A 13166-nucleotide genomic window follows, 5' to 3' on the forward strand; every position below is an offset into this window, starting at 1 on the left:
GAACATGTTTAATATTACTAGTTGGTCATGTGTGCTCCTTGTTTATGTTCCTTAATTATTAATTAGTACAAAGAGGGTGGTCACTGGTCATGTGCTTTGGTTTTCCATTGCTGTAATCTCCCGCAATTTTTATAAAACCACACATGCATTACTAATTCGATTATACCATGCGTACGTTAAACTACACATATATTTATACACAAATATATTACTAACTGATTTTGATGTACGAATAATATTTTTGTTACTAATTATATCATTTAATTGGTTAGTACTACATAAAAGTGGCCATATGTGGCCCATTCCAACACCCGTTTCATATGAGTAAGACCAATCTAACAAGATGGATTGGCAGTTATTTCTCTTTAGGCTGTCTAAAACTACAAGTTCTATTTAGGTTGTCCTGTTTGTTCTTCTCTAGAAAATAATGATGTTAGAATATGAAACCCGTTACGAGGGCAGAGTACAACAACGTAGGAATTTAATTGTGTATGTGAACACGCAGAGCCACTGACTTTATGCGGGGCTTATTTACTATTTTGAATCTATGATGTAACAAAAAGTAGTTGGGGGAAGCTAATGTCTTCATAAATATAAATAGAAAAAAAGCCTGAATTAAACTTTTTTTTCTTCTTTTATTTGGAAGGAGAAAAAAGTATTTTCCAAGTGGAAGAAGAAGAAGAAGAAAAAGAGAACAAAATGTGATCTTTTGATATCTTAAGCTCAGGAACTAGGCTACCTAGCTTGCATACCTTTGCACTCAAGTTATGCTCTTTGGCAATTGAAGCACAAAGTACATAAGAGTGATACAGATCTACTTTATTATTATACACATTACCATGGCATAAAGTATTGTATATTATTGTGGGAACTGGGAAATGATATAATATAATGTATGGCATGAAATGAGAATAGGACATAGTATAGATAGAGATGAGGTAGAATTATTTTGGAGTAGTGGCGACTGAGTCACGTGGCGGTGCATCTTTGTTACTACCTTTTGGCCCTTCTTACTTTAAGATGAGTGAGAACTGAGAACTCACTCTCATACCGCTAGCGGACTTTGCAAGGCAAATTAATAACTCTCTAGTTTTTATTTATTTATTTTAATTTAATTATTGTTATTTACTTTTTTACCATTGTAATAATCATTACTAGTAACTACTAATTTTAATATTACTCTCTCGGTTTTTACTGTTGCCAGCTAACTCTATCAACTTCATGTACTATTCTACAATATAATAATAAGACAGAAATCATATCCGATAATATCTTACGTTCACGGTTACAACTTGAAAACGTTCCAAATATGAGGGTAAAGTGGATGAGAGTTGGGGAAGGAAGGAGGGGGAATTCGGTAATTAAGTAGGCATTTGCATAAAATGACATCCCCGTCCTTCTCGGTCCAGCTACATTCCAATGTTTTTCCTGAGTAGGTTTCCATAAATGCCCTCTCTAACCCACAAGTGTAGTAGAAGACCCTATGCACTAGGCGTGGGGCGAAACAAAGCAACCGCAATATTATATTATTGTTATTGTTATATTTATAATAATAATGTAGTTTCCTATCTCTCTATCTCTCTTATTGTATTAGCATGAAACTTTGGAAATAGTAGATAAAAAAAAATTTGGATATTTTGATGAGTACGCCCAAGATATAAACTTGGTGCAGTTGGGTTGTTCTCTCTCTCCAATTATATTTATGTTTGTGAAGACAGAAAACTCACTCTTGAAAACACAAAAGCCACATTCTTGTTTTCAATTTTTCCAGTTTGAGCTTAGCTTTAAAGGTGTCATAAGGCATATCTGCTGTTTCCTCATTTTCACATCCTCTCTCTCAGCTCACTCTATCTAACTATCTATCTATATGAACTATGATGATGTGCCTCCCTTCTTCTTCTTTGCTTGTGTTGATCTTGTTTTTGTCCCATGACTACTCCCTCCCAACCTTAATAGCGCTACTACTCTAGCTTTTCCTACTTGTTCTTCTTCTACTTGTTGTTCCCTCGTTGGTGTCTGTGTTTTCTTTTCTTTATGGATCTTGGGGCGGTGGGTTTGGATGGGTTGGTGGGTGTGGGTGGTTCTATTGGGTGTTCAGATGGTGAGACAAAGCACAAGTGGTACGGATCTGGGTTGTTGAAGCAGGAGAGATCTGGCGGTGGCAACACAAACAACGAAGATGATGATGAATATTGGAGGAGCAACAAAGTGGCCAAGACTAGTATTAATGGCGAGAGGAACTCGTCATCAAGCTTGCTGAGATCCAATGCAAGTCTCTTCTCTGATGTTGGTGGCAACAACCAGCAGCAGCAACAAATGCTAAGTTTCTCTTCACCAAAGTCAGACACATTCCCATATCATTACCTTCCCTTATCAAGAAATACAGGTAAGCTTTTCTCTATTTTTTTTTTTTACCAAAGATAGGAGACTCGAACTCGCAACCTCTTAATCGAGTATGGGGAGACTATGCCATTTGAGCTATTACTCGCTATTACTCGTTGGCAAGCTTTTCTCTATTTACTTACTTATGTTTGGTTGTTGGACAGGTTGTCACAGTTGGGGAAGCAATAGCATGCATGGGAATGGGAATGGGAATGGGATTGGGATGAGAGGGGCATTCACTCCATCACAGTGGATGGAGCTAGAACAGCAGGCCCTGATCTACAAGTATATAACCGCTAATGTCCCTGTCCCATCTCATCTTCTTATTCCCATCAAGAAAGCCCTTCATTCTGCTGGCTTCTCTCACTTCTTCAGGCCCAGTGCAGTGGGCTGGGCTGGGTTCCATCTGGGCTTCTCTAACAGCACCGATCCCGAGCCAGGCAGGTGCCGGAGAACAGATGGCAAGAAATGGCGTTGCTCCCGAGATGCCGTTGTCGACCAGAAGTATTGTGAGCGGCACATGAACAGAGGACGCCATCGTTCAAGAAAGCCTGTGGAAGGCCACAATGGCCATGCCCTCACCGGGACAACCACCTCCACCACCACCAAGAATGTGGTGCCCGGAAACACTCCTCCTCCTTATTCTTCACCTCCTAATACCATCAGCAGGTCATGTTCTTTCCATCTTATTCTATTCCAATATTGTGTTGATGGTGACTGGTCAATGCTAATAATAGTGGTTGAGATTCCTTTGAGGAAAGGAAGATGCTCTTAGGCGTATCAACTTGTTACTTTATTTATCTCTCTGTCAAGTGTGATATAGTTTAGGAAATGTGCTTTTAATAAACACAACACAACAGAACTTCACTTTTTTTTTAATTTTCTCATTGCAGGATGTTTATGACTACTACTACTACTACTAATAATAAGGAGAGTAATGGTAGTGAGAGAATCCCAGAAGCTGAAGATGCACTTCCAATGCTGCCACCAACTCTTGAGCTGAAACCAAAGGAGGAAAACCCCTTCATCATTCCCAAACACCAAATCCCATACCAACAGGAATCTTCAAGGAATGAGTTTGGTCTTGTCACTTCTGATTCCTTACTTAACCCTTCCCAGAAGAGCACCACAACCTTAACAGACAGGGAAACTGATTCCCATCATTCCCTCAGGCATTTCATCGACGACTGGCCCAAAACCCAGACCCACCACCGCTCTGCCTTGTCGTCGTGGCCGGAGTCGGAGAGGACCGAGCTCTCCATTTCCATCCCCATGACAACAACCTCCAATGACTTCATGTCGTCCACCTCCTCTCCCACCAATGACAAGCTCACTCTCTCACCCCTGCGTCTATCAAGGGAACTAGACCCGATTCAAATGGGTTTGGGAGTGGGAAACAATGCTTTAAGTGATTCATCAAACTCATCAAGGCAAGCTAACTGGATTCCAATCACTTGGGAGAGTTCAATGGGTGGTCCTCTTGGAGAAGTTCTGAATCTCAGCACTAACAACAACAATGGAAGTGATAATAATCAATGTGGCAAGAACAACAATTCGTCCTCAGCACTTAACCTCATGAGTGATGGGTGGGATAATACTAATAGCCCTCCATTAGGGTCTTCTCCAACTGGGGTTCTTCAGAAGACAGCCTTTGGATCTTTATCAAATAGCAGTGCTGGGAGCAGCCCAAGGGCAGAGAATAAAACACAAGAAGGTTCAAGCTTGTGCAATGATCTTCTAATGCCTGCATTGTAATGGAGGAAGAACCTTTTCAGTTATTTTAGTTTTTGTTTATTTGTTTTAAAATTATTGCTTCCCCCCTAAAATATGGTAGTAGTAGAATTTGCAAGAATATGTCTAGTCCCGTAACGTAACGTTGTATGTTAGCGTTGATAATTGGGTTGTGTAGGGTTTTGTTGCTTTTGACTTTTTGGTGTTTTTTGTATTGAAGGGTACTAATGTTGGTTGGTATATGGACTGGTTTTTATGAGAGATGTCCCGGTTATAGGTGATGGTGGGGACTCAGATTGCGTGACGTAACAGTAAATATTTAATGAGTGTTTGCAAGCTACACAAAAATCATTGAATGCGCTTCCCCATCTTTGATTTTAAACAACTTCCTCCTTCCTCCATTCTTATTCCTATTCTCTCTTTAAGTTTTCTTTGGATCTTTCTTTGTTTTCAATTTTAATGACTTTTGTCCCACTCGAAAATTTAAATCACCACTTCTCTCCAGACCATTCACATGTTAAATTAATCCGTTTCAATTTTTCTTTTTAAATAAAAATGGTACGAGTATCTGCAAAATACTTATTTATATTGTGTGAATCCTTCCTTTTTCCTAGTCCACGCAAATTGAGAAACCAACTTGCTCAAGAATCGATGATTCAGCATTTTGGAACTTGGGATAAATAGCTTGGTTTGCCATCTGTCATCTGCTATCAAATTGTCCAGTGACCCAAAAAGGTTACATTTGCTTTTATCAAAGAGCTGGTGGAGAAAGAAGGTTAAGGAAAGGTAAGCAATTTCTAAGCGGGTGGGGAAAAAGGTTAAGGGTAAGAAATTTCTTTCTTAGGCAGTGGTGTGGTGGAGGCTCTCCATAACCTGATGATTAATTAAGGCAAAGCATATATTTTGTGATACGAAAAAAAAAATACAAAATAAGACATGAATTGAAATTGATTGGTGATATGGCCGTTATAATTCGTCTTTAATGCTATAATTCGGCAATAGACACGTTATAGATCAGTTATCAACAACGGACACCAAAAGAAATATTGTAACGCCCTAATATGCTATTACTCTCTATTAATGCGAATTATTGAGAGTATAACTGTCAATGCTTCATCCCAAAATATAAAAGAGAGGTAAAACGTTTATTCGACACATTGCATTCTGCAAAGCTTATTATTCACTTTCTTGGAGTGCCTTCACCGACAGACGAGTTATAAGACCAAGTGAAAAGATAAATTGAAATTGAAATAGAAAATAAAAGATAGATTGAATTTTTTTTTGGTGAGAGGGTAACAAATAAAAGAAACCTAGAAAGACTAAGCTAAATCATTATGCAAAATTTGCAGTAGGTTTCCTAGTGGTTGAAGCCAAGAACAATGATCAATGCTTCCAAATACACCTTATTATGCCAAAGTATCCGCCACTCTATTAGCTTCTCTAGGAGCCAAAGAAAACCATGTCAAACAAGCTTAGTAACTCCATGTTCTAACACCAATAAAAGACCACACCATATCGCCCACACTTCAGATCGAAGCACATTCACACCCGAGACATTCCCAACGCTGCCAACTACCCATCAAAGAAGACACTCCCATCACAATTCACCTTATAGAAACCATGCTCTGGCTGAGCCCATTGATAAGTAACCAACGCCACAGAATGGTGGAGCGTAGAGGATGAAGCTTTTCGAAGCTCTTCAGCAAAGATTCTCGAGCTAAAAGCAGTGATCATTGGAGAATGATTTTTATTGTTAAAAATAAAGACATTATAATCCAACCATATGTTCCAGATCGCTGCTGAAAATAAAGAAATATCACAGCAACTAATACTCCTTTTCAGCCAATCTTCAAAATTCTGAACCTGATTGCTGACAATTTGCTGCATTCCTAGAATAAGCCAAACGTGTTTTGCTCTTGCACAATCTCTCAAACATTGAAGAACTGTTTCAGGCGCTGCATTACAATGGTGACAAACAGCCGAGGACTCTGGTTTTCGGCAAAAACGAAAATGCCGAGTAGGAAGAGAGCATTATGAAGACCAAGCCAAAACATTATTCTTATATTTTTTGGCACGGACAGCTTCCAAAGCCACGTCCAGTTTACTGCTCGGTCAAAGGATAAGAATCTATCCAACAACCACAAATAACCATCCTTGGTTGAATATTCTTGACTGGAAAATCCCAATCAAACCCACCCTGGCGTCGTAGTTCTTGTGAGATTAGGATTGTGAGTTTGTGACTAATGATCTCCATTCTCAATCTTTTCGAAATCATAGATGCTAGCCCATTCAAGTTCCAAACATTGTTATTAATTAGATCTTCTAAGCAAAGATCAGTATCTGAAATATGGACTGTTCTTGTATGGATATCTGAAGGGAGAGCTCGGTCCCTGGGAGTCGACGCCGTATTGTTATCTTTGGTGTCGACCTATGAGCTTTGTGAAAATCCGAGCTTTTCTCCGAGGAGATGTCCAATTGCACAAAGCGGTGTTGTTATCTTCGATGTCGAACTATGAGTTTTGTGGAAGTCCGAGCTTTTTCTCCAAAGAGATGTCCAATTGCACAGAACGTGAGCCAGGAACAAGGGAGGAGTGTACCCGCAAAGACACTCCAATGGTTAAGTCAATATTGAGAATTTAATGTGTCCAATTAAGAAGAAGATGTTATACTTTTATAGGCGAAATAAAACAAGTCGGTTATACTTTTGTTTCATCGTTTGAATTGAAGAATAATAATAAGGCTTAATGGGTGATGATATCTGTTTAGACGTTTTAATCTTAGTACGCAAGCTGTTGTATTCGGTTTGTAACGTGTAACGCTGAACTATGCATTTATTTGGCCGAATTATGAGTCGTGATGCCGAGTTATGACTTGGTATTTGTAACGGTCGGATCATGCACAAAATCCATCTTTCCTTCAACAGAACCGGTTTTATCCATTTAGAATACCAGAAAGAGTCGAGTAAGGCCCAATATTCTATCCAAAATCTTCATGCAATTTATTAGCTGCTACCAGAATAGCTTTCAAGTATGGGATGACCCTTTTGTCGCTTGAGTATTGAAGATATCACCTCCTCTAAAATACTTATGGTACATAAGTTGAACCCAGAACTTGTCTTTATTTGAAATAATCTGCCATACCACTTTGTCAAGAAGAGAATAAATAACAATCTTAGAATTTTTGAAAGCCAAGCCACCATATTTCTTTGGGGTCCAACTAACTTGATGCAAGCTTCTAGTGTCGGTTTTGCCTTTCCAAACAAATTGCCGGACACATTTATCAATATCCAAGCAAACCGAGGTCGAGAAAAGAGACGTTTGCATCTTATCAATCGGAATAGAGAAAACGGCTGACTTTGCTAAGCAACATAAAAAAGAGTCGTCAGCCTAATTTGTTCCCACCATAATTTAGAAATTAGATAAAAAAAAAGAGGAATTCAATTGAAAAGATTTACTCAATTTTTATCCTATTTTCTAATATAACAAAAGAAGAATTCACTCAATTTCACTTATTTATAGTATGGGTTCAATACAAAACCAAAAAGTAATTTGTCACTCTTCTAATCTTGCTATCTGATTATTACCATAATTTAGGAGATATTTATAATATTTTATTAAGTTAAAATAAAAAATTTTAAGCCCACAAATATATAAAGTCTAACATAGTAATTAAATAAAAAAATCAAAATAAATTAAATTAAATTAAATATTCTATTAATATAAACTAATAATTTGTAAATAATATTTAAATTCTTTATATTACGAACATTTGAAACACATATCATTTTGTCTTTTAGCAATTTTTTTAAAATATTTCTAAATTTTAATTTATTCAATTTTATTATAATGTTTTTATCTTGTTTAATTTTATTTTTAACAATTTTTATTTGTGTCAAAATTATATTTGGATATTTTCAATTTTGTATCTAATATTTTAAATAGAATTAACATTTAAAAATAATTTTGATACAAATAAAAAAATATTAAAAAAAAATAAATAAAATTAGATGTTATAGATATTTTTGGGAAAAAAAAAACCCAAATGCTAAGACAAAAGATTACTTTACCCATTTACTTTTTGGGTAGGAAGAGGGTTTTCTTGCATCGTTAGCTCTTGTATGGGAAATTTTCTAAATTTCTTTTGTCATCTCTGCTTTTTTTTGGACGCGATTGGCATCTCTCCTTCAATTCTTCTTCAAGCTTTGGATAAGTTGATCGTTTGATTTTTTTATTTTTTTTATTTTTTGATATGGATCGTTTGATTTTTAGAACTTATATTATAGTGTGTACATACATGGCTTTTTGTTTTTGTCATTCATACGTGGCTTATGCCTTATAGTGTGGATGATACAATTCAATTTTAGGACCACCCCATTAAGTTTGGACTTCGATGTACAATAAGCCCGAAAAATAGAATGCATCCTGGGAGTTGGGACTCTGTCTTAGACTCTTACTCTCTTCTTGTTCAAAAAAGACTCTTACTCTCTTAGTACAACGGTCCCTAGAAATGTGTATTTACTATTTAGACATCTATTTATAGCCCAAGACTAAAAAAAACCCACACATATACACATCATTAAAAGAATTCTCGAAAAGAATTCTCACAGTTGAGACTTAACTCATATGGTAATCTATGTGTCCTTTAATATGCTGTACCTGAATTTAAATTTTAGTGAATATACACTCACACAACACATTCACATGCTCTACATGAGTTTATTTTTGGATTCATTTTTTCTCCCATGAGACTTAAACTCGAGTATGGTTGTTAAGGAGGCATATGATATGCCACTTAACCAAGTCTCTAATCACAAACCCCATTTTAGTTGTATTCCTTAGCTAAGTTGTTGTTTTTGTGGTATGGGACAACCAAGTCCAAAAAAAAAAAAAAGGAATTCTTCCCAATAATGTAGTATAGAAATTGCGTATGTTTCTTTGTTTGGTGTATAATTTAGGTATGAGTAAATGATCAAATTTCTTTGTGAAAGATTATTTATTTTTTAAATTAAATCTCAAAATATTTGTAACTAAAATTATCTTTTAAAAAATTTAAATTAATCATGTCATTTTTTTTATTAACGATACTAAAATTTGTTAATGTGACATGTTAAGTGATACTATAATACACATATAGATGTCTTAATTGACTATTAATATAATAAGTTCATGAAATTAGATCAAATTAAAATCTAATTGAGAAAAAAATTTGAGGTATTGAAATCTCTAAGTTTGGGGTTTATTTGATCTAATTTCATAAATTTATTATGTTAGTCGCTAATTAAGACTACTAAGTGTGTATTGTAGTGTCATTTAAGATATTACATTAATAAACTTTGACGTCATTAGCAAGGGAAGTGACAAAAATACTAAAATGAATAACTTACAATTTTTAAAGGACAAATTTGACTAAAACAAAATATTTTAGAGACTAATTTAAAAAATGAGTAATCTTTCGAATACTAATTTGAATATTTACTCTTACACAAATACTTACTAATTGTACAAAAGAGGCATTATTTACTTTTTATTAAAAAGTTAATCATAAGTATCCAACAAAAGTTTAATAAAAATGAGCTATTTTTAATTTGGAACAAAATTTTTCTCTAAACTTAGGAGTTCGAAGTCTGAAAGATAGATTATATTATTTTCACTTTATATATGATGTGTTTAGATTTTTCTGAACAAGCCTATCCTAGGTTCTTATGGTGTAATCTACTTAATGATCTTAAAATATGAGGTGTTATTATAACGGATCCCTTACTATAAAACCGTTTTCTGAATTTTCAGCATATTTAAGCGTATTTTCAAATTGTTTGTATCTTATATGGAGGTCGCGAGCTAATGAGATTTGAAAATTCTAATTTGGACAACATTGCAACCAGGTCATAAGGACAACTTACAAAATATTCTGATGCTTAAGTCAATAGTGTTTTAGGTGATAGAGTGAATAGTATGTCCATTTGCTAAGTTCTCCTTTAATTTTCTTTGATTTCATTTTTCCGGTATAACGTTATTAGGCAGTTACTGTCTTTAATATATGCTTTTAATGCCATGATGATTTGACAATTTCGTGAGTTAATAACTTAGCCATTAGCTAATAACGTAGGTTTCTTATTTATTAGTATTCTCAAAAGGTCATTTTTGTCCAAAACAGTGTCCCAACTTAAATTTGTTGACTTAACAATATAGTCAAGAATACCCAAATTTAATGGACCAAGCATAAATAAATTTTTTCCCTTTTTATTTTGAGTGCCAAAAAATTCATAAAAAACTTTTTAGTTTTCTTCAAGCAATTGCTTCTTTCGGTTTTCAAACTGTCAGAAGAGTGAAAGGTCAGTTACATTGATTGATAACTAAGGAAAAAAATCACGTTAAACCATCTGGGGTCGTTCTTCCGACCTCCTTTGGTTGCATGCTGGAGAAAGACTTTTATTCTTCTAAGTTTGTGGACTCATATCATATGACTTAGAGGATGCTTTTTTGCTCAGTTATCTTTGTTATGGATATTCATATGGAAATTTCAAATCTTTGTCCTGAATTTGTGGCAAAGAATAAAGACACTAACAATACTAGCTATCATTTAGATTCAGAGTTTAAATATATCTTTGGCCTCTATTCAAGAGAAAAATACCATTTTTCGGGACAAAGTTAAAAGCTCAGAAGAAGCGAAGATAACAAAGTTGAGAACCTGAAGAAACAAGTTGTCAAGCTCATGAAAGAGGTCGAAACCCTCAACCAGTCAGTCACGAAGTTTGAACGTGCTGCTGTGGATGAGTTGTTTGATTGTCAGCATAACATGCTTGAGCAAGTAAAACTCTTGGCTTTTAACTTGGATGTCTCCAAAATCAGTGCTTTTAAGAGAGTTGTTAATGGAAAAGTGGTGGATATCTTGTAAAGATCTTTATGAATTTTTCGAAGTTATTTGTACTTTAAGTTTATGCACTTAGTAATTTTATTTGCCTTTATAGACAAATTTTTTATTTGTCTTTGTGGACAAGTTCTTTTACCGTTTTTTCAAGATATTTTTTTTGTGTCTTTGTTGACAAGTTCTTTTCCTATTTTCTCGGAAAGTTCTTTTCTCGCTTTTTCGAAAAGTTATTTTTAGCTATTTTAAATTTTTGTTTAGACAATTAGACTAAGTTTATTTGAAATTTTATTACTTTTAAATGTTATAGGCGAAGTTTACTTGAAACTTTATTGCCTTTAAATTTTATGATTGCGCTTTTACTTTTTATTGTTTCTCGATATTAGTATTAACTGCGCTTTATTACCGTTGTATCAGTAGTAATATTAAATGTATTTTAAATATTTGTTATGCCGTTGTACCAGCATTAACTTAAATATTTGTCATGCCGTTGTATCAGCAATAACATTTATGCACATTACATAGGCAATAATAAACATTAATGTGTGGAGCAATTGACAATTATTAATATATCAAATTAAATTATCTAACAAAATTAAGTACAAATAAACATAAAATTTAGGCCTCATTAAAAGTCTAAGTTGATAGAAAAAGATTCCCTTTATTCCAGTAACTTTTTTAGAATAATATCTTTTGAGGTAAATAGCACCTTTTGAGGTGGATAGCATTTTATGTTTTTGAGGACCTTGGAATCATTTAAGATTTCTAGCTTGTATGTCCATTTACCTATATTTTCTTTAGCTCTAGAAGGTCCTTTCTAAGTAGAGGTTAATTTTTTTGGAGATACTGAAGTGCCGACATTAGCTTGCTTTGGTACTAGGTCTCTTGCTTGAAAGCTCCTATGTCTAACTTTGATATTATATCTCTTTACAACCCTTTGCTTTAATGCTTGTTCAGCTAAATTGGTTGCTGACCTTACTTCATCAATAAGGTTAAGATCCATACGATGATTGGGACTCCCGACTAACAACCTTGGAGTAGGCTCTCCACATTTTTATTGGATTCTGTCTAGGCTTCTCTTGAATTCAGGAGTCCAAGTCCACCAAAAATGCTCTAGTAAAATCTTTAATTTTATCCTTTAAGGTCAAACTTGCTTTATTGCACTTTACAATAGCTACCCGATCTCTTCAGACAGTGACTACACGACCTTCAGTGGTCAGGACATCATTCTGAAACTTTGCTGGTATAAATTCTCATAGGTCATTTATTGTCTTCTTTTCCAAGATCACATTATAAGTTGTTGAATCTTTTAGGATCACATTTATTGTTTCTCTTCCTAACTTGTGGTGTTAACGACTTTAAGGTTGAGGATTGTCCTAAACTTCCGGCCTTATTAGGTGACGTAACTGAATTTTTTTTTTTAATCGAAACTACTTTTGAGATGTCTTCATCTCACATATATTCCAAGGCGTTCTGATGAATTTTCTCTATAGACTTCACATCCTTGGAAGTTAAGTGTCTCTTGAAATCACCTTTCAGCAAACCAACAATGAGGCATAAGCACAAGACTTCAGGAGTTCGTGTGTTAACCTCTAATAAGGCCTTATTAAAACGACCTAAGTAATCTTAGATGCTTTCTTCCATTCTTGGCTCTACGCCAAGTAGGAAAATCGGATGCTTAGCATAAATTCTTCTAGTAGTGAAATTTGCTAAGAACTTTTGTCTTGATGTTAGCAAAAGAGGATATGGATCCAGAAGTTAAAGTGTTGAACCAAGTTATAACTGGTCCTCGTCATGTTGGAGCGAGACTCTCCTTTTTTTTTTTTTTTTTTTGCAATAAGAGAGTTTTTTGCAGTAAGAGAGAACGACGACAATCATCCTTTTGACGTCAAGCATGGTTCCTCTCTGGGGGTCCTCCTTTCACGGCTATCTTCCCGCCCTTTAGTCGTACGACTTCGAGAATAGAATTACCATGATTGCGATCGTTGTAAGTTGTTGCTCTAACTGCTGCACTGATCAATGGCGCATTTCTTTCACGACATGGACATAGTTCTCACCTATGCTTACAAAATGCTGAACTTAGGGTTTTGAACTTCCTGACGTTCGAATCCTGGGGGAACTTGATGATGTTCCTGATTAGCAGAGAGAGTAACATCATCTCATGTCCATCATCTTAATTTTGTTGCCTT

The 13166-nt window shown here is 35.1% G+C and overlaps 1 protein-coding gene across 1 annotated transcript; it reads left to right on the plus strand.

Moving 5' to 3' along the window:
* The first annotated feature begins 1597 nt into the window (after positions 1-1597).
* Positions 1598-4461, plus strand: LOC107606345 (growth-regulating factor 1). The gene is made up of 3 exons (XM_016308399.3): positions 1598-2386; positions 2547-3051; positions 3276-4461. Exons 1-3 carry the CDS (start codon positions 2035-2037, stop codon positions 4135-4137), a joined length of 1719 nt encoding a protein of 572 aa, XP_016163885.1. The 5' UTR covers positions 1598-2034; the 3' UTR covers positions 4138-4461.
* The last annotated feature ends 8705 nt before the right edge of the window (positions 4462-13166 follow it).

This window comes from Arachis ipaensis, chromosome B7 (genome assembly GCF_059453495.1).
Source record: "Arachis ipaensis isolate K30076 ecotype BB chromosome B7, ASM5945349v1, whole genome shotgun sequence".
NCBI classification, from domain to species: Eukaryota; Viridiplantae; Streptophyta; class Magnoliopsida; order Fabales; family Fabaceae; genus Arachis; species Arachis ipaensis.